Source organism: Aspergillus lentulus (genome assembly GCF_001445615.1).
Source record: "Aspergillus lentulus DNA, contig: Alt04, strain: IFM 54703, whole genome shotgun sequence".
Taxonomy (NCBI): Eukaryota; Fungi; Ascomycota; class Eurotiomycetes; order Eurotiales; family Aspergillaceae; genus Aspergillus; species Aspergillus lentulus.
Genome location: NW_028322122.1, coordinates 927570 through 944671, shown reverse-complemented (window position 1 = coordinate 944671; position 17102 = coordinate 927570). Strand labels below are relative to the sequence as shown.

Sequence of the window (17102 nt, the reverse complement as noted above, 5' to 3'; positions counted from 1 at the left end):
GACAGTTCAACGGGTCATTCCGAAGACACACCTTGCCACCATGCGCTAGTCTGGATACTACTCTTCATCTGTGTTACTATTATTCCTGCCAAGCCAACGTAAACATCATGAGATTGGCATGTTTCACTTTTTTGATCCCGGCGTTCGTTCTGCGTGATACAGAACCAGCTGGGAAAAGAGATGAGCAATCGGTATTATTTGGTCATCATAATCTCAGTACTGCCTAAGCTCTCGACGACGGACAAGCTCACAATTCCTGACCTTGCTAACGGCAGACAGGACTCGCCGACTGCGTCTACATGTGACGGCCGTGCTGAGTACAACCATGATTGCCACAGGTCCTGACCCCATACCTCGACCTCACCTAGAGACACCGGCTGGACATAATCTGATTCGGACAGCGAGTCATAGTCACTGCCTTCCGGTTACTCCGTATCTTGTGCAAAGGGCTACCAGTTCAGGAGCCTGAACCCTTGTAATCGCATCAGAGACTGACTGGAATCTTCCTCTCCCTCTGCAGCTTTGGCCAGAACTCATCCTTCAGAAGGATTCATTCATTCAGCTGGGCTGTCACCCATGAAATGTAGTCAGCCTGCGCTGTCACAGCTGACCTTAGGTGAGAAACGAGGATCGGCCATAATAATCCCCTCTTTGATTGTTGGATTCTCCAATTGTAGAACAAGCACTGAAAGAAAGAGTGGTAGGCATAATAATACCCAGAAGGGAAGAGTGTCACATGACATTATGGGCCGTCTCGGAGATAATCTCACCGCCTTCAGTAAGTCCGGCCGCCGACTGCCAAATCCTTGAATGCGATTCTGCTCGCCGCGTCGCCGGTCGCGCAGTTGATGGCATGCGATCTTACCACCCCTAAGATTCTGAGAGATCCTGATAATCACAAGTGAATAAATCATGGTTTTTAAACTGATTTGAATTGACTTTGTCGCACCACAGCGAGATTGCGGTCGTTCCACTGTTGTTGGATTCAACCGGCCCGCATCCACCCCGAAACTGGTCGCTGTCCTTGTTCAGCAAAACGGCTGTTCAGAAAGGCTCGACTCGTGCCAGTCCTCGACGACTGAGTGCGCTACTATAGCACCTTTGAGTTGCTGTTCTTCTAGACTTTTACCGAGAGAGGTGCCTTACCAGGATGCTATCACCTTCACGGGCGAGATCGATATTCACCACCTAGCCTTCAGCTGCAAACTTTCTCTTTGGGACAATTCCGGTGGAATTTGTCGCATCGGCTTGTATACATGATCCAGACCCTTTCGAATACTTCTGCCCTCATTTAACACGACATCTTTCTTTTCAGCCGTGTGCAAAGATCTCACATTGCAATGGCTGGAGACGCAACCGCGCCTGCGGAGCCCAGGCAGGTCAGCGGGTCAATAGGTCGCGACCCATCCACCACGAATCCTTACGAGACAAATCCAGAATTGATTCCGCCGACCGATCCATTTCTTTCTCGAAGCCCGCAATACGGCCGCTATGCCCCGCATGTCGATGACTTCAAACCCCGCTACGATGGTTGGTACCAGGCAGAACCGGAAGCCAGTGCGTATTGGGAGGAGATAGTGCGAACATCCTGCACTCCGGAAAATTCCCTGAATGTGCCTGGGACAAGGGAGGTATACGCTGCTGGCAGCGTTCTAATCAAAGTCGACCAGGAACCTGCGGCTGGTGCGGCTGCGGAACGATATTCAAATGTTAATACGAACGAGTTGAGCGCTGCTAGAAGGGCGCAGGATGCTCTTCAAGAACTGGGCGTTGCGACACCCATCATATACTTTTGTGGCACAGTTGACGGAAAGAATGTTACCGTGGAGTCTAGAATTCCCGGTGTGTCGTTGGAGGTTGCCTGGAAGTATCTCACGATTGAACAAATTGGCGCTTTCAAACAACAATGCCGTCGGGTTATTCAGCGCCTTGCAATCGTCGACTCCGCGCCGGATTCTGCGTCGTATGTCTGCGGCGAACTCAACGCTCAATCACCCCCGGGCGTCGAGGACTCCGAAAGGGACATATTGTTTCAAGATAGAAAGGGGACGGAGCAGCTCTGCCTAGTTCACAACGATATGATCCGGTCGAATATCGTGGTCAAGGATGGCCGGATCGTTGGCATTCTCGGCTGGCGACAATGCGGGTTCTTTGGCTTTGAGAGAGCAAAGCAGATACATCGTCAGTTTCGGATACCCGAGCGTCCCGTCATTGACAATGGCGGGGTCAACGTAACACAGGTCTGGGCCGACCTCTATGACGATATCCCAGACGTTGGTGGGACGAACGGACTCCCAGATCATCATACTACAGCTGCACCTGAGGTGAAAATTGAGCCTCTGCAGCCCTCGTTGGACAAGTATCCCCCAAGCAACGAAACCGAGATCCTGCCCGCTCTCGCACAACTTGACGGCACCCTTTTGCCCGAAGAACATCCGACGCCGAGGAAAGTCGCCGATCTGAAGAGCGAGTTGGCCTCAAGAGCATCATCGACAGATCGATCATCGCCGTCTGGTTCCACCAAGGCAGCCGGGAGAAGGAAGTCGGGCCCCGGTGCATCGAAGAAAGGGACAGCCAAGAAACAAACGACAAAGAAACGCAAAATAGACGAACTTGCGAGCGAAGATGTGGAGAGCCGTCGCTCCAACACCCCTTCTTCGACACGTGCCAGCAAGACGCCCGGAGTCAAGAAGCAGGGATCCGTATCTGTCGCCGGCTCTCCGGCTCCCGAGGGTAAGAAAAGGAAGAAGAATGCCAAGAAGGTGACAGTAGAGAAACAGGAAGAGGAGGGAGAGCCAGAGGAAGATTCGTCGGAGGATGACGGGGTTTTCTGCATCTGTCGCAAGGGTGATGATCATACGTGGATGATTGCATGTGACGGGGGATGCGATGATTGGTTTCATGGAAAATGCATCAACATCGATCCCAAAGATGCGGACTTGATAGACAAATACATCTGTGAGTCTCAGCTTAGACAGCTTGTACTCTGAAGTGAGCTAACGCACATCAGGCCCGAATTGCAAGGCGGACGGCAAAGGATGGACGACGTGGAAACCGATGTGTCGACTAAAGGGTTGTCGGAAACCCGCTCGTGTGACAGGAAAGAATCCCAGTAAGTATTGCTCTGACGAGCACGGCCGGGAGTTCATGCGTCGACGGATCCAGCAACTCAACAAAACCTCCGAGGATCCTGCCAAAAAAGAATGGGAGGAGCTTGGCAGCAGAGGAGGTGTTCTTACAACTGGTGATCTCCACGCAGTCGTCATGGCCGTCTCCTCTGCGGAGGAGTTCCGTAAACTTGGAGAGCGCATTATTTCGCCGCCGCCAGACGAGGAGGACTCTGTGACGGGAGCGAGGTCGAGTAAGAAGCTGGGCTTGGACGTGGATCCCGAGGGCCTGACCTATTCTCACGACGAGGCAACAAAGCTCGAGCAGTTGCGCAAACAGCGAGACGAACTTCTCCACCGGCGCGACATGCTCAACACGCGTTCGACGTTCATGACACTCATCCGTCAGCGATCAAAGAGCATTGTCGAGAAGCTGAAGCAAACAGATCCAAAGGGGGGGTGGAAGGATATCTGTGGGTTCGATACACGCCTCGCGTGGTCAGACGAGGAGTTCGATGATTGGAGACTGTCCAAGCTCGGAACCAAAGCACTCGAGGAGGGCACTCCTGAAGCACTTGCTTCCAGCTATCCGGACGCTGTCGATGCGGATGGCGACGCAGCCATGAATGGCACCAAGACGGAAGACGAGGACGAGGACGAGTTAGCGAAGTTGTCCCGTGGAGTGTGTACGAAGAAGCGTTGCGAGAGACACAAGCAATGGGTCAAGGTTCACCAGTCCGAACTTCTATTCGAAGAGAACAAGCTGAAGCAAGACCTTGCCACATGCGAGAAAGAAGCTCAGAATGTCGTTGAAAGGGCCGTTCTCCGGATGTGGGCTGAAAAGGAAAATGCTCAGAATGGCGGCGAGTGAGTCGTTTCCCGCCGCGCCTGTCTGGAGATAAGGCAGGATGGTTGCTACAGAATTCGCATACCCGCTACGAGTGAGTCGCTTGGTGGTTGATTGATACCCTTTTGCGCAGGAAGCTGGGACGGAATATGGAGTTGGTCCGTTTTCTAGGAATCCAGGCTGCAAGTGGCCTAAAAGAGAATCCTGCATATCGTTGGCGTATGGATGGTACATCATGATTTCAGGCCGGGAAAAGTGTATGACCTAAGGTATACTTGATAGATATTGTACGATAGAGCGGAATCACATATGGCCGATATGGCAAGCCAAATTTGACCCTATCAAACGTTCACGGAGTTCTCATCCCAAATACACCACCTCCCCACACCCTCTCCCACCCGATCCTTGATAACCTCCACAATGCAATCCTCTTTCACCATCGAAACCAGAACATGCGTATCAATACCCTGATCTAGGGTCCTCATCAACAAACTCGGCAGCAGCGGTGTCGACGTCTCCGCATGAAACATAGAGTGGACGCCCTCATCCTCCACCGGCACCCGCAAGTCCACTCGCGATTGCTGCCTTTCAACCCCAGCCCCGGCTCCAGTCCCAGGGCGAAAGCCAGGCGCAGGTCCAAGTCCCCGCGTATTAACAAGCATCACAGCAAGGTTCGAGCCATGCGCCCTTGAAAGCTGCGTCAGCGTTCGCAGCGCGGCAGTCAGCGCGGCAGCCCCCTTCACGGGGTTCGAGGCGCGGATGATATCCTCGGTTAGTGTATCGAGGCCTGCGATGAGGAGGAGTGTGCGAGTGGGCTTGTCCTCGCGCTCGCCCTCCCCAGTAGATACTGAGGCTGATTGCAGGGCGTCCGCGACTTGGCTGATGGCCTGCACTGCGGCGCGGAAGTCGAAGACCGGGAGGAGTTGGACGTGGTCCAGGAGGGCTATTGCTTCGTTGCGGGAGAGAGGTGGTGTTGCGGGTGAAGCAAGGAGAGAAGTCAGGAGCTGTTTTGGGGAGAAGGGGTCAAAGGTTGGTGGATGAATTATGAAGGCTTTTGGTTGTGGGGAGGATGGTGTGTTGCGGAGGTGTTTTGCGAGGAGGTAGCGGGGGAGCTGTGGACATTAGTTAAGTATTTACATATAGAGGATGGAGATGTGTATATGCTTCAAAATGATGTGCGTGAGATGGCTTCTAGGGTCGTGTATACAGATCTATGACCTGCCATTGGGCAGGTCACATTGGAAGAGATACGATCTTACCTGGCCGATGAAATCATGGTCATCGTCTTCTTGAGCTCTTTTCTTCAGTCTTGAGAATCCGATTACTCTGCCACAGCGGAAAACACTGGATGGGCCTTCGAATGCCTCTTCGATGTCCTTTCTTAGATTCCAGATAGATGATTGATCTGACTTCTCTGGTTGCTCTGGTATCCTAGACGTCGGGGTATGACTGGATAGTAGTGTATGAGCCAATATCGGATAGGCTGGTTCGGCAGCGTAGGCATTGCCCGATGAAGACATTTTGATATGAATATAGACCTAGAGCGTGTGGTGCGATGTCGTTATGTGCTGGTTTAATAACTCAGGCATACGACCACGAGACAATATTACGCCACGATGGTTCTGGGATGAACAAATCCATCGCAGGTTCAAGACCCAAGCAGGAACGGGTGTGGCATGTTGTTCAGGTGAGCATTAATTCATTGAACATCTCAACATCTGGCTTTGTTAACGGGTTACGGTAGTGGGATAGAGTTCTTGATGCCTGAGGCTCCGAAATAAACGATATTGGAATAGGTATGCACTAGAAGACGCAAGCGCTACGCAAATTAAATTCGCCTATAGACTGACTCGATCACATTTTCGCTCCTCTAACCCAGTTCCCATGTCCATCATGGGCCCATTCGCTGTCACCCAGAACATCTGCTAATATAGTAGAAAGCTCCGGCCGAAGAGCGTCAGACTCGTAGTCACATGCGCAGAAATGTACAAGACTTTTGTTTCCCAAGTCCCGAACTGCATGTGCTACTAAAGTATAGCCCGTCGCAAGCTCCATCCACGGATCGCTTGGATCCATAGAGCCCCTCTGTTCCAGCTCTGTGGCCTTGTCGTTCAGGCATGGTGCCAGTCGTACACTGAGCGAGTGCAGACTTGTCATCAACTTCACAGAATCCAGCACTAGTTTGACGTGGTTGTAGAATGGAAAAACTGCAGTGTAATGGAATGCTGTCAACTTGTTGAGCGAGAGAGATAAAGAGACACTCTCTGGATGCGATCGGGACAACGAGCCCCATTTATTAAACACAGAAGGGACCTGGAAGAGAAAATACTCATAATGGTTATATGCCTTCAAGGAGGAGGACTCGTTAAACTGCAGCGATGACCACTCCCGAGCTGCTAGAAGGCCCGCGCACGCCTCGACATGCGAGAACAGAGGTGGTGTTACCTGCCGTTCTGTCCTCTCCAATTGCAGTTCTTGCAACGAGATCTGGAAAGCCCAGTTATGTCCATCCATAATCTTGGTTCCTAGCGTCGCTGCTATAAACGACGGCGGCGCCAGAAGGGTGATACGCAGAGGATCGAGATGGTGCAGAATCCTACGCCACCATGAGGGGTCGTCCTGAGGATCTGAACCGGTATTTCCCCGCGCCAGGACGGACGTCACGCTTCGACATAGGTTCCATTTCTGGACAAACTGTAGAAAGCTTTCTCCCTCACTGATATCAAAGCAGACATGTGCGAACAACCGCGGCCGCGTGACCTCTAGAAAGCGAGAGGAGGTTCGCGATAGGTTTTTGAGGTCACGGGTGGCAGATTTGGCTATATGGACGCACGGGGGCTGGTCGAAACGAGACCACGAAGGAGGATCAGTAGCAAGATTGGAGAGTATTTCATCAATTAGCTCATTCGGTAGCGACTCAAACGGCGAAGTCTCTGCGGACATTGTAGCAATGATTGATGGTCCGAGTTGCTGACTATGGAGTTAGCGTTAGCGCTCAGTGGCCTCAATGAGCTTCACATGACGACGGATCCCGCAACTTGCGTGAAACTGTCATATCTCCATATCGGATTGGATGGAAAGAGATGTCAGGCCGGTGTAGCTAGATGGATTGTCGATTGTCGATTGTCGATTGTCTCTGTTCGAGTGAACCGTTGGAGGCGGTGGAGGCGGTGAGAGTGGAGATGACAAACCGTCTCTCGGGAAGACAAAAGGACCAAGTGCCGAATGATCCCCACTTACATACCACAAGTACAACTACCATACTCTCTCGCCATAATAAATACTGGAGGGGAAGGTCGATCTCGGAGTCTGTCCTCATGAAGTCGGACTTCATCAGTGGGAACTCCCCACTTTCCAATTATTAGCAGAATATTTTAGTCGTGTGCGATATATCAGGACTCTCCTATCTACTACGTGTAGACTCTCCTCAGCAATCGGTAAAACCCCTTTGACTGTGGAGCCTGTCTCCGCAATGCTTGACATGGGAGGCAGGAAGAGGATTTACATTTACCAACCCTCGCAAGACAAGTGTACAGGAATACCTCGGACAGGTTACATGAGCTATGCCCTGCTTTATGATCGCTTAATGTAGGAGGAAACCTGGAGAGCTTCATGCGCCCCACCACATCACCCTTGACTCCTTGAGTTGGATTCATGTACTTCCATAGAACCTAGTCTTTTGGCTGCAATGAAACCTCATTCTTTTCAGCGACATCGGGCCTGACCTTCAAGATGTGGAGAGACACAACATGTGGGGCTGAGATTCGTGAGGTGGATGTCATCGGCACGTCTGAGCATGACTGAAGAACCGGCAAATTGAATACATGGATCGTCTTCGCATGAGCCCCTGTGCTGGGGAGGGGGTCAATTTGCCCCCTCAGCTTTCTGTCACCGAGATCTTTCTTTCCTCCAAACATCCTCGTGCTTGTTGCTCTTCATCTCTGTTAAGCTCATAGTTCTGGTGGCGAAGCTCAGTAAGATTCTGTATACTCGCCATGGCTCAGCTTCACCGTAACCCGCCCTTCCGTGCCGAGCACCTTGGCTCTCTCCTCCGGACTGAGGAGCTCCTGAAAGTCAAGACAGCATTCGAGAAGGGACAGGCTTCTGCGGCCGAGCTCAAGGCTGTCGAGGACAGGGATATCAAGGATATTGTCGAGACTCAGAAGAAGCTGGGCTATCCCGCTCTTTCCGATGGAGAATACTGCAGACACAGTAAGGGTTCCTGGTATGCGTGGAGATCAAGCTGATCTGATTTTCCATTCAGTGTTTTGGGGCAGTTTCTTCCCTGGTCTCGAGGGCTTCGAGGAGGTTACCGACTTTGACTCCGATATCTTCCGCCTCTATGCTCCTGATGTTGCTGCGTTCCTGGAAGCAGGCCACAAGCCTGGTGAGACTGTCATCTGTACTGGCAAGATCAAGCACGTTGGCAGCACATATGTCGACCAGTTCAAGCACCTGGCCAGCCTGGTGGCCCCCGAGGAGGTCAAGAACGTGAAGCTCACCCTTGCTGCTCCCAACTGGTACCACCTTCGGTACAAGAACGGCAGGGCTTTCCCCAAGGATGTGTACAGCACAGAGGACGAGTACCTGAGCGATATCGCCAAAGCCTACCAGGAGGAACTGCAGATCCTGTACGATGCCGGCTGCAGAAACGTCCAGTTCGATGACCCTAACCTTGCTTGTAAGAACCCTGGATATCGCATGTCTTTGACTGCACAGGAGACATCTAACCCAGACACCAGACTTCTGCTCGGAGAAGATGCTGGAGGGATGGAAGGCCGATCCTCTGAACACAGCCACTGCCGATGAGACCTTCGACAAGTACGTCAAGCAATACAACGAGCTGCTGTCTAAGCGTCCTGCCGATTTCCACGTCGGTGTTCACATCTGTCGCGGTAACTTCGTTGGTAGCCGTCACTTCTCCGAGGGTGGCTATGACCGCATCGCTACCAAGCTCTTCAAGGAGCTCAACGTCGATACCTACTACCTCGAGTACGACACTCCCCGTGCTGGTGGTTTCGAGCCTCTAAAGGAACTACCTCGCCACAAGAACGTCATCTTGGGTGTTGTAACCAGCAAGTTCGCCAAGCTCGAGGACAAGGAGGAGATGAAGAAGCGCGTCTACGACGCTGCCGAGTTCATTGCTGAAGGCAACAACATTACCGTTGAAGAGGCCCTCAAGCAAGTTGGTGTCAGCCCCCAGTGTGGGTTTGCCAGTCACCGTGAGGGTAACGCGATTGACTGGGATGGCATGATCAACAAGCTGAAGCTTGTTCGCGAAATTGCTAACGACATCTGGCCCGGTGAGCTGTGAAGCACGACTATCAAAATGGCACTTCGAGAATGGGAATGCTGCAGATGTCTTCACTTCATTGGTCTATTTTCAACAATGAGACCCATAGGGAGGCATAGTTGAGGATGAAGGTCCAAACGATGTAACGAGTAACGAGAATACCACTTAACGTACGATTCTTGTATATAAAATATTATATTGGCATGATAGCATCATAACGCTCTTCGAAAGTCTAACAATGTCGTTGGAATAATTATTTAATTCAGTTAACCCGGAGAAAGGTGGCTACTAAGTACCTTGGGGCTTTAATATATCCGCATGGGTTGCTAACTCCATGCAGCCAAGCTCTTAGTTCTAGTTACGTTGCATTTAGAGTATCAGCCAAGAAGTGAGATACATTGTGTCAGCATTGAAGTCTGTATAGCCACCTCCCTACATTGTGTGAAAAAGTCACGGCCGATATATAACATTTAGCTACACTTCCTCGATCAAGCTCTGATCTGTACATGCAAAGAAAACAAGCAGTTCCATGCGGCCGTGTAGGCAGCGTACCTTATGTAGAAATATACTACGGCTACTGCAGCTTATGCAAAGTATTCAGACAATCCATCCATTCTACTCAATATCTGCCTAGGCCTGATAATTCAAGTGATCATTCATCGACCTTCTAGAAACACACCATTGCCTTCTCCCCTCTCTCTCGTCTATCCAAGCGTCCTCCTCGATCATAAACCATCCTACTCTTCAGGCCCCAAGATATTCGACTCTTTGATAGCCGACTGCTTATGCGTACGAGCATTCTCAATCTTACCCCCCCACGTCAGCGTCAGCTCCGCAGCAACACACTGAAGGAAGTAGTAACTCACCGTGTACCGTGGCTCTTCGTCCGAGGCAGCTACATTGCGACCCGTCATTTGAGTCGGCTGAGTGGCAACCTCGCGGATGATGCCGACAGCCTCGGAGGTCTTGGACTCGGGGCCTGGTAGAATGAGCTTATCATCTAGCTATCTTCCTGGATTGGGTTTGGTGAACTGAGGAAGGACATACCTCCGACAGGCTTGTAGCGGACTTTTTCTCCTTTTCTGTAATCGGGCATTGTGACCGGTGGAGTTGATGTAGCTTAGATGCTTGATGCTTGATTGTGCTTGTGCTTGTGCTTGGCTTGACTTGACTTATACCGATAATCACTGAATCAGAGATATAATCCAAATCTCCAAAATAAGAGAAACTTTTCGAGCCGGCGGAGCTCGAGTCCAGTGTGCTATTTATGTTCTCGTGTGGCCATGTTGGCTTCTGTGGATATCAAGTCCGTTGCGCCACCTTTCTGCGTCAGTTTGACATGTTTCCGAGCCTAGTCAAGCGGACGCCCGCTCGTGGAGGATTGATCTGTTGCCCAAGTCAACATATCTGATGTCTGTAGTATTGTATGAGGAAGAGTGTTGATGTGTTGCTTGCATCCTACGGATCGACGTAATTTTGACGATGCATTGAACCATCCGGGAATGATCCACGCAATCTTACCGACAGGCTGGGAGCTTTACTCCGTGTCCCTTGGTGAGCCCTGTTGGTGGATCGATCTTCCGTCATGCTGAACGGGCCAGCAAGCGGCGGAGAGGATTCCCAGGTGGGATGGTCAATGATTGAGTGCTGACAGGTCCGACCCAAGCCCGACCCAAGCCGATGCTCTTCAAGGATAGCCATCATGTGAAGGTAAGAGAATAGATCAAATGGAAAAGTTTGCGAGAGAAAAAAATAGCTCATGCTAAGGTTCATTGTATGTGCTGGTCCAATCTGCCTTCTATTTGGGTTCTTTCTACACGGAAAGTCACAGAAACAGCTGTATTCAACAAGAATGGCGCTTGAACAGTCAGAGTTACAAAGGACGACAGGAGAATTATTAGTAAAAGGGTATGTATGAATGACCCGCACAGAAACAGAGGGGGATATCATGGAGGAAAAGGAAATAGAAGAGCGAAAACGGAAGATAGAAAAGTGAAACCATGCGGCACATAAGAGCGGAAGTCGGAATGCTGCGTCGTCTGTCATCAGAACGGACATGAAACGAAGAAATCTTAAAACCAATGGACGGAGGGGGCATGTTGTACACGAGGCCGCGTGAATGTACCTCTGATTTACGGCACGATCTTGTGGACGGGACATGAAAATTACTTCTGAGGCTGAGTCTTGACGTTGTTTGAAAGCCAAGCCTGCAAAAAAATCAGCTATTTGGCGGATCGAGCAGTTTGACTTTGGAACGAAGCCACTTACAAGTCCCTCAAAGATTCCAGTACCCTCCGTAGCAACACTGGGCGCCACGTACCACAGCTTGTCCTTCAACTTGTTGAGCTGCAATGCGTTGGTGACCTCCTCCGGGCTCAAATCTGCAAGATAGAGATCGAGTCAGCGTCAATCCTGGTCAATCAGTCTTGTGGAAACCTACGGCCGGGAACATCCTGTTTGTTCGCAAACACAAGCAACAGAGCGTCCTTCATTTCGCGATCGTTGATGATCTTATGAAGCTCCGAGCGAGCTTCTTCCATACGGGCAGTGTCGCTCGAGTCGACGACGAAGATCAAACCTTGGGTGCCTGCGATTCACAGAATGTCAGTAAGTACCCTAATAGATGAGATGTTGCACCAAACGTGATGTTTTCATACCAGAGTAGTAGTGTCTCCACAAAGGCCGGATCTTGTCCTGTCCACCAACATCCCAGACATTGAATTTGACATTCTTGTAGGTGACGCTCTCAACGTTGAAACCGACAGTAGGAATAGTGGTGACATCCTGATTCGTGAGCTTTAGCTTGTAGAGGATAGCTGCGGGTGACGCTGGTTAGCTTCCCGGCAATTCCATTTCGTCTGCCTCGTCACTGAAACTCACTGGTCTTTCCGGCAGCATCCAAACCCAGCATCAGGATCCGCATTTCCTTCGTGCCGAATATCTTCCCCAGCATCTTTGAAACTTGTCCACCCATGTTGACTAGTGTAAGGCGACTGTCGGAGTCGCGACCAACGGAGCAGTTGATAACAGGGTTCCTTGTCTGTACGCGGACTTGACTCGGTCGCAATCTCACGCGACAGTCTGCACTTTTGATTGAGGGGGGAGGAGAGGGGAAAGATGGTAGAAACCGTCGAGACCCTGAGAGTCTTCAAGTCAATTGGGTTCTCCTGTCAAAACAATGCAAAAAAGTTAATATGAGATCTGCAGAAAAGACGCAAGGGAAACAAGACAGGCACATGGGTATTGGGAAATGGAGAATTGCGCACCTTGCTTGTGAGTACCGAGAGGGGGGTAGGAAAAAGCAGGTCACCTGTGCTGTTTCAAACGTGGCAGCAGAAAACGAGGAGAGTGAGAATAAGATTGTAAGAGTCAAATTGACTTTTGGAGACCAAAAACCCGACTATCCACAGAAAGACCGGCGCTGTTTTGCTTGAGGGGCTAGGCTAGATAGCTAGCTAGTTGGATAAGTTGCTAGTCAATTGCTAACAGACAAATAATGAATAATAATCTCCTTTTCTCCTGGACCCAATTTCCCGTGTTGACCCTGTATCGAACTGTCTCCATGGGACCATAGCCATAGGTACCTGATGAGAGGGGCCATAAAAGGGGTTGGCCATGACTAAGCAGTTCTCCCCCACGAGTCAGAGTCAGCCAAGCAATTCAAGCGTTTCAGCTGTTAGTAGCATAGTCTCCCACTTACCCCAGAGCTTTGATAAGAGCTGAGAGGGGTCTTCATTGTTGTCAAATATTTATATATATGTATTCCACGATCCTTTGAGATGGTCCGTTCATCTGGCAGGGAACTCTTCCGTCGGAACCATCCATGGATCAGGCAATGAGCGAACAGGAATTGTGTGATTCTGCGCCCTGATTAATGGACTGATTTCGCCTCTTGCGGAGCTAAGTGATGCGCCATGGTCCCGGCAGCAACCCAGCTTCAGGTGACGGAGATCAATCTAGATATAGATATACTGCGTGGATCAAGTCTCTCCAATGATTGCGCTGACCTCAATGATGGATTATCGTCAATATCCCGAGCTCACATGGAAGCTGCGGCTAAAACCAGCATCCGGTCTTTCTCAGGGTATAGGTACGTCATGGTCGGAACCGGTGAGGTCACCAACTGGTCTGTTACACAGACGGATATAATATTGGTCGTACACGCCACTTCAGCAGTCCATATCTGAGGGGTTTCCTTTACTTCAACGAGTCAATGCCATTTTGTACTCCCTCTGCTCTTTATAGATAATCTATTACCCGTTATCGCGCAAACATCATGCCTGGCGACGACATGCTCTCCTTCCGACGGCGGTCGTCTGTGCACCAACAGCGTCGTCTTTCTGTCGATTTCAAGAAGAATTCATGGGCTGCGCCTCCTTCTGGGGTATGAATGGTTTAATCCAGACAGGTGCCAATTCTGGAGTTCTAACTTCGATTAGACAGTCTATGCCGGCCTCTCGGTATTATTTGCTGATGACGGACATGCTACCATCGCCCTGGCCATTCGTGACGCAACGTACCTCCTCGAATTCATTCAAGAGAAAGTCCCTCGAAAAGACGATAAGCCTCTTTCTCAAGCGATCAGCGACTTCGTCGTGCACCAATTGCTGAGTTTCAGTGAGAAACACCTCGAAAAGTTCATCGGATTGGCAATGCCACAGCATCTCGCAGAGGCTTGCCCGGGTCTCTGCTCGCGCCTATGGGCTGAGCTGGACGTCATCCCGCTGGTGCTTCCAGAGGAGAAGCGGAAAGAGAATGAGCCGTCCAAGCAGCCTCTTCCCACCTACCCGGGCTGGGAAACCAGGTCGCTCGATGAACAAGCGGAGTCTATGGGACGGAAATGTGTCAGGTGAGGGAAACACTGCGTGTGTGCTGTTGCATGTCAGTATACTTACTTGGACGCCCAGACTGTTTGGCCCCGAAAACATCCCGTTGCTGCAAGTCGGCTTCCTAGGTTTGGTCGAGGTCGATACGGCGTTCCACGTACGCTTGACCGATCTGGACGATTTCAAGGCGACGGTCCGACCTCGCACATGGAATGCTGTCGAGCATTGGGCTTCCGACCTTAAGAAAAGGAATATCAAGATCGCCTTCTTCAGTGCCACCCCTCAAGGCGGAGGTGTCGCCCTTATGAGGCATGCTTTTGTGAGATTTTCCTATTCATTAGGGACTGATCTTAAGTGGTGAGTGATCGTCAACTTTGGAGCCACGGTACCGACTACAGAAATAGCTGACGTTGTGTCCAAGGTACGTACCGAAACCACGACCAGGTGTCTTCCGTATTACCAAGACGAACCACAACATTCTGCAAGGTGTCTCAAACCCTGGAGAGCGGTGCACAGAGGAGGACTGGGCAAAGGTCACGGATTGGATCCAGGAGAACGCCAGGAGGTACTGGTTGATTCCTGGAGGACCGTTGCGGCCTCCGTCGGAAGGAGGGGCAGATGTAATTATCATGGACGATCCTCAGATGCCAGCATTGATTCCCATCGCGAAAGAAATGGCGCCGGATAGACCCGTCATTTTCCGGAGCCACATTCAGATCCGAAGCGACCTGATTGCCACACCGGACACGCCTCAGGCGGAAGCATGGGGCCGAATGTGGGAACTGATCAAGCAGGCCGACCTGTTCATTTCTCACCCGGTGAGCTCATTCGTACCGAAGAACGTGCCTAAAGAGATGGTGGGTTATATGGGAGCGTCTACAGATTGGTAAGTTCTTAGCCCTTTGCCAGTAGAAGTCAAATGACTGACACTCCATTGTAGGTTAGATGGCCTGAATAAGAATATGCGGGACTGGGATATGGCATATTACGGTCGCGTTTTCAATGCCGCCTGCAGAAACTCGGGCATGCCTGTGATAAATGTCCCTGAAGGTGAGACCGCATCGTCCCCTTCGGGCAAGTTGAAACCTTTCCCACTAACAAATGACAGACGAGTACATTGTTCAAATCGCCCGTTTTGACCCCTCCAAGGGCATCTTTGATGTTGTGGAATCCTACGAGAAATTCTACAATCGTCTGACCGCTGCACTGCCTGACAGGAAGCCTCCGAAGTTGTTGATTTGCGGACACGGCTCGATCGATGACCCTGATGGTTCGCTCATTTACGATGCCGTTGTGTCTCACATAGAGCATAATATTCCCTACTTGATCGAACAAATCTCTGTTATGCGACTGGGACCATCGGACCAGGTACTGAACGCGCTGATGTCCAAAGCCAAAGTTGCTTTGCAATTATCCACACGGGAAGGATTCGAAGTGAAGGTCTCGGAGGCGGTCCATAAGGGAACGCCTATCATCGCGACCAGAGCGGGTGGAATCCCTCTACAGGTCGAGAATAACAAGAGCGGTTTCCTGGTTGACGTTGGAGACACGGACGCCGTGGCCGACTACCTGTTCAAGCTCTTTACGGATGACAAGTTGTACGGGGAGATGAGCCGTTACGGGATCAAGAACGTCTGTGATGAAGTAAGCACTGTTGGTAACGTGTTGAACTGGCTCTACCTCGCGTCCAAGATGTCCAAGCACGAACCTGTCAAACCCAACGGCCGGTTCATCAACGATATGGCACGCGAAGAGGCGGGCTTCCCATATGAGCCCGACGAGAGCCGATTGACCAGAGCAGTTGAAGTGGAGAACATGGGTTGAGCCATGTCCCTTGAAGTTGGATTATCTTGTGTATGATAATATATGACTGCGATGTTTAATGAACCTATGTGCATATACTTCTTGAGATCTACAATCGATTTTATGCTAGAAGACAAATCTCAAGAACAACGCAAACTCGCCAACACAACGAGCAGGGGTATAATAAATAAAATAAGCAAACAAGCACTATCCCAAAGCTGCATTCATTGCAACCAATTCAAACCCCTACCTCCCAACCATCCTATACCTCTCCCTCGCCATTCCCCCCTCCGCCCCCTCAACCCCATACCCCTCCCCAACCTCCCCGACAATCCTCGCCGGCGCCCCACCAACAACACACCAGCTCGGCACCACCATGCCGGCCGGCACCACCGCGCCATCAAGCACATACGCAAAGTCCTTCAGGATAGCCATACTCCCCACCACCGCCTCCCGCCCAATATGCACATGGTTGCCCACCGTCGCCGCCTCCACCACCGCCCTCTCCCCGACAAACACATGGTCGCCGATCTTGAGCGGGTAAAAGGTGTGTACTCCGCGGTGTAGCCGCGATGGCGGCCTCAGCACCGCCTGTCGTGAGACGTAGCTGTATCGACCTATTGTGATGGCTACGGAGGGCGTGGAGGGTTGTGAGGGGCGGCTGCTGCCGTCGGCGGAGGTAGAGGATGAGGACGAGGACGAGGAGCGGTAGAGGTCTCCGCGGATGACGGCGTCTGCTTGGATGACGGTCTTGCCGCCTAGGATGATATGCTGCGTTCCGTGGATTTGGGAGCGGCGGGAGATTTTGTTGCCGGTGTCCTGCGTGGGGTTAGAGTTGGTTTACGAGGGTTGAAGACTAGTGGTGTTGGTTGCGTACGGTTTCGATGTACTCGCCCTTGGCTTGTTTGGGGGGCATGTTTGGCGGTGTCACCGTGCGGGCTGGACAATTGCTTGAGGATTGGGTGGATGGTAGCGCCGAAGGTAACAGTGAAGATGGAAGATAGATGTTTACAATGTACCTACCTCTGGTTGGCGGTGAAGAATGACATGGTTCGCGATAAGATAAGATAGCTTATCATATAAAAGGCGGCAGCAACGACCAAGAGCAGCTGAATTGGATCAAATACTATATTGCAAACTTGCATTGCACGTATTATTACTATGCTACACTAGACTATAAACTTAATTCAACAATATCCAAAAAAGAGGTATCCAATCGTGCTAAA

The 17102-nt window shown here is 51.0% G+C and overlaps 8 protein-coding genes across 8 annotated transcripts; 3 read left to right on the top strand and 5 right to left on the bottom strand.

Moving 5' to 3' along the window:
* Positions 1-1340: 1340 nt before the first annotated feature.
* Positions 1341-3978, top strand: ALT_1596 (putative PHD transcription factor; the record flags this gene model as incomplete). Its single annotated transcript, XM_033562388.2, has 2 exons — positions 1341-2958; positions 3011-3978. 2 exons carry the CDS (start codon positions 1341-1343, stop codon positions 3976-3978), a joined length of 2586 nt encoding a protein of 861 aa, XP_033418279.2.
* Positions 3979-4295: 317 nt separating this feature from the next.
* ALT_1595 (uncharacterized protein) lies at positions 4296-5474 on the bottom strand (the record flags this gene model as incomplete). The annotated part of the gene is made up of 2 exons (XM_033562389.2): positions 4296-5066; positions 5214-5474. 2 exons carry the CDS (start codon positions 5472-5474, stop codon positions 4296-4298), a joined length of 1032 nt encoding a protein of 343 aa, XP_033418280.2.
* A 334-nt stretch (positions 5475-5808) lies between these two features.
* ALT_1594 (F-box domain protein) lies at positions 5809-6897 on the bottom strand (the record flags this gene model as incomplete). The annotated part of the gene is made up of 1 exon (XM_033562390.2): positions 5809-6897. The coding sequence occupies one exon, from the start codon at positions 6895-6897 to the stop codon at positions 5809-5811; it is 1089 nt and encodes a 362-aa protein (XP_033418281.2).
* Positions 6898-7949: 1052 nt separating this feature from the next.
* ALT_1593 (cobalamin-independent methionine synthase II family protein) lies at positions 7950-9268 on the top strand (the record flags this gene model as incomplete). The annotated part of the gene is made up of 3 exons (XM_033562391.2): positions 7950-8166; positions 8219-8635; positions 8697-9268. The coding sequence occupies 3 exons, from the start codon at positions 7950-7952 to the stop codon at positions 9266-9268; spliced, it is 1206 nt and encodes a 401-aa protein (XP_033418282.2).
* Positions 9269-9984: 716 nt separating this feature from the next.
* On the bottom strand, positions 9985-10343 carry ALT_1592 (hypervirulence associated TUDOR domain-containing protein; the record flags this gene model as incomplete). The annotated part of the gene is made up of 2 exons (XM_089599188.1): positions 9985-10226; positions 10295-10343. 2 exons carry the CDS (start codon positions 10341-10343, stop codon positions 9985-9987), a joined length of 291 nt encoding a protein of 96 aa, XP_089456334.1.
* Positions 10344-11412: 1069 nt separating this feature from the next.
* On the bottom strand, positions 11413-12221 carry ALT_1591 (ADP-ribosylation factor family protein; the record flags this gene model as incomplete). The annotated part of the gene is made up of 5 exons (XM_033562393.2): positions 11413-11454; positions 11516-11628; positions 11688-11834; positions 11905-12063; positions 12128-12221. 5 exons carry the CDS (start codon positions 12219-12221, stop codon positions 11413-11415), a joined length of 555 nt encoding a protein of 184 aa, XP_033418284.1.
* Positions 12222-13523: 1302 nt separating this feature from the next.
* Positions 13524-15897, top strand: ccg9 (putative trehalose synthase (Ccg-9); the record flags this gene model as incomplete). The annotated part of the gene is made up of 6 exons (XM_089599187.1): positions 13524-13631; positions 13687-14096; positions 14155-14430; positions 14495-14959; positions 15014-15123; positions 15182-15897. 6 exons carry the CDS (start codon positions 13524-13526, stop codon positions 15895-15897), a joined length of 2085 nt encoding a protein of 694 aa, XP_089456333.1.
* A 225-nt stretch (positions 15898-16122) lies between these two features.
* Positions 16123-16792, bottom strand: ALT_1589 (dynactin subunit 5; the record flags this gene model as incomplete). The annotated part of the gene is made up of 2 exons (XM_089599186.1): positions 16123-16695; positions 16754-16792. 2 exons carry the CDS (start codon positions 16790-16792, stop codon positions 16123-16125), a joined length of 612 nt encoding a protein of 203 aa, XP_089456332.1.
* Positions 16793-17102: the final 310 nt, after the last annotated feature.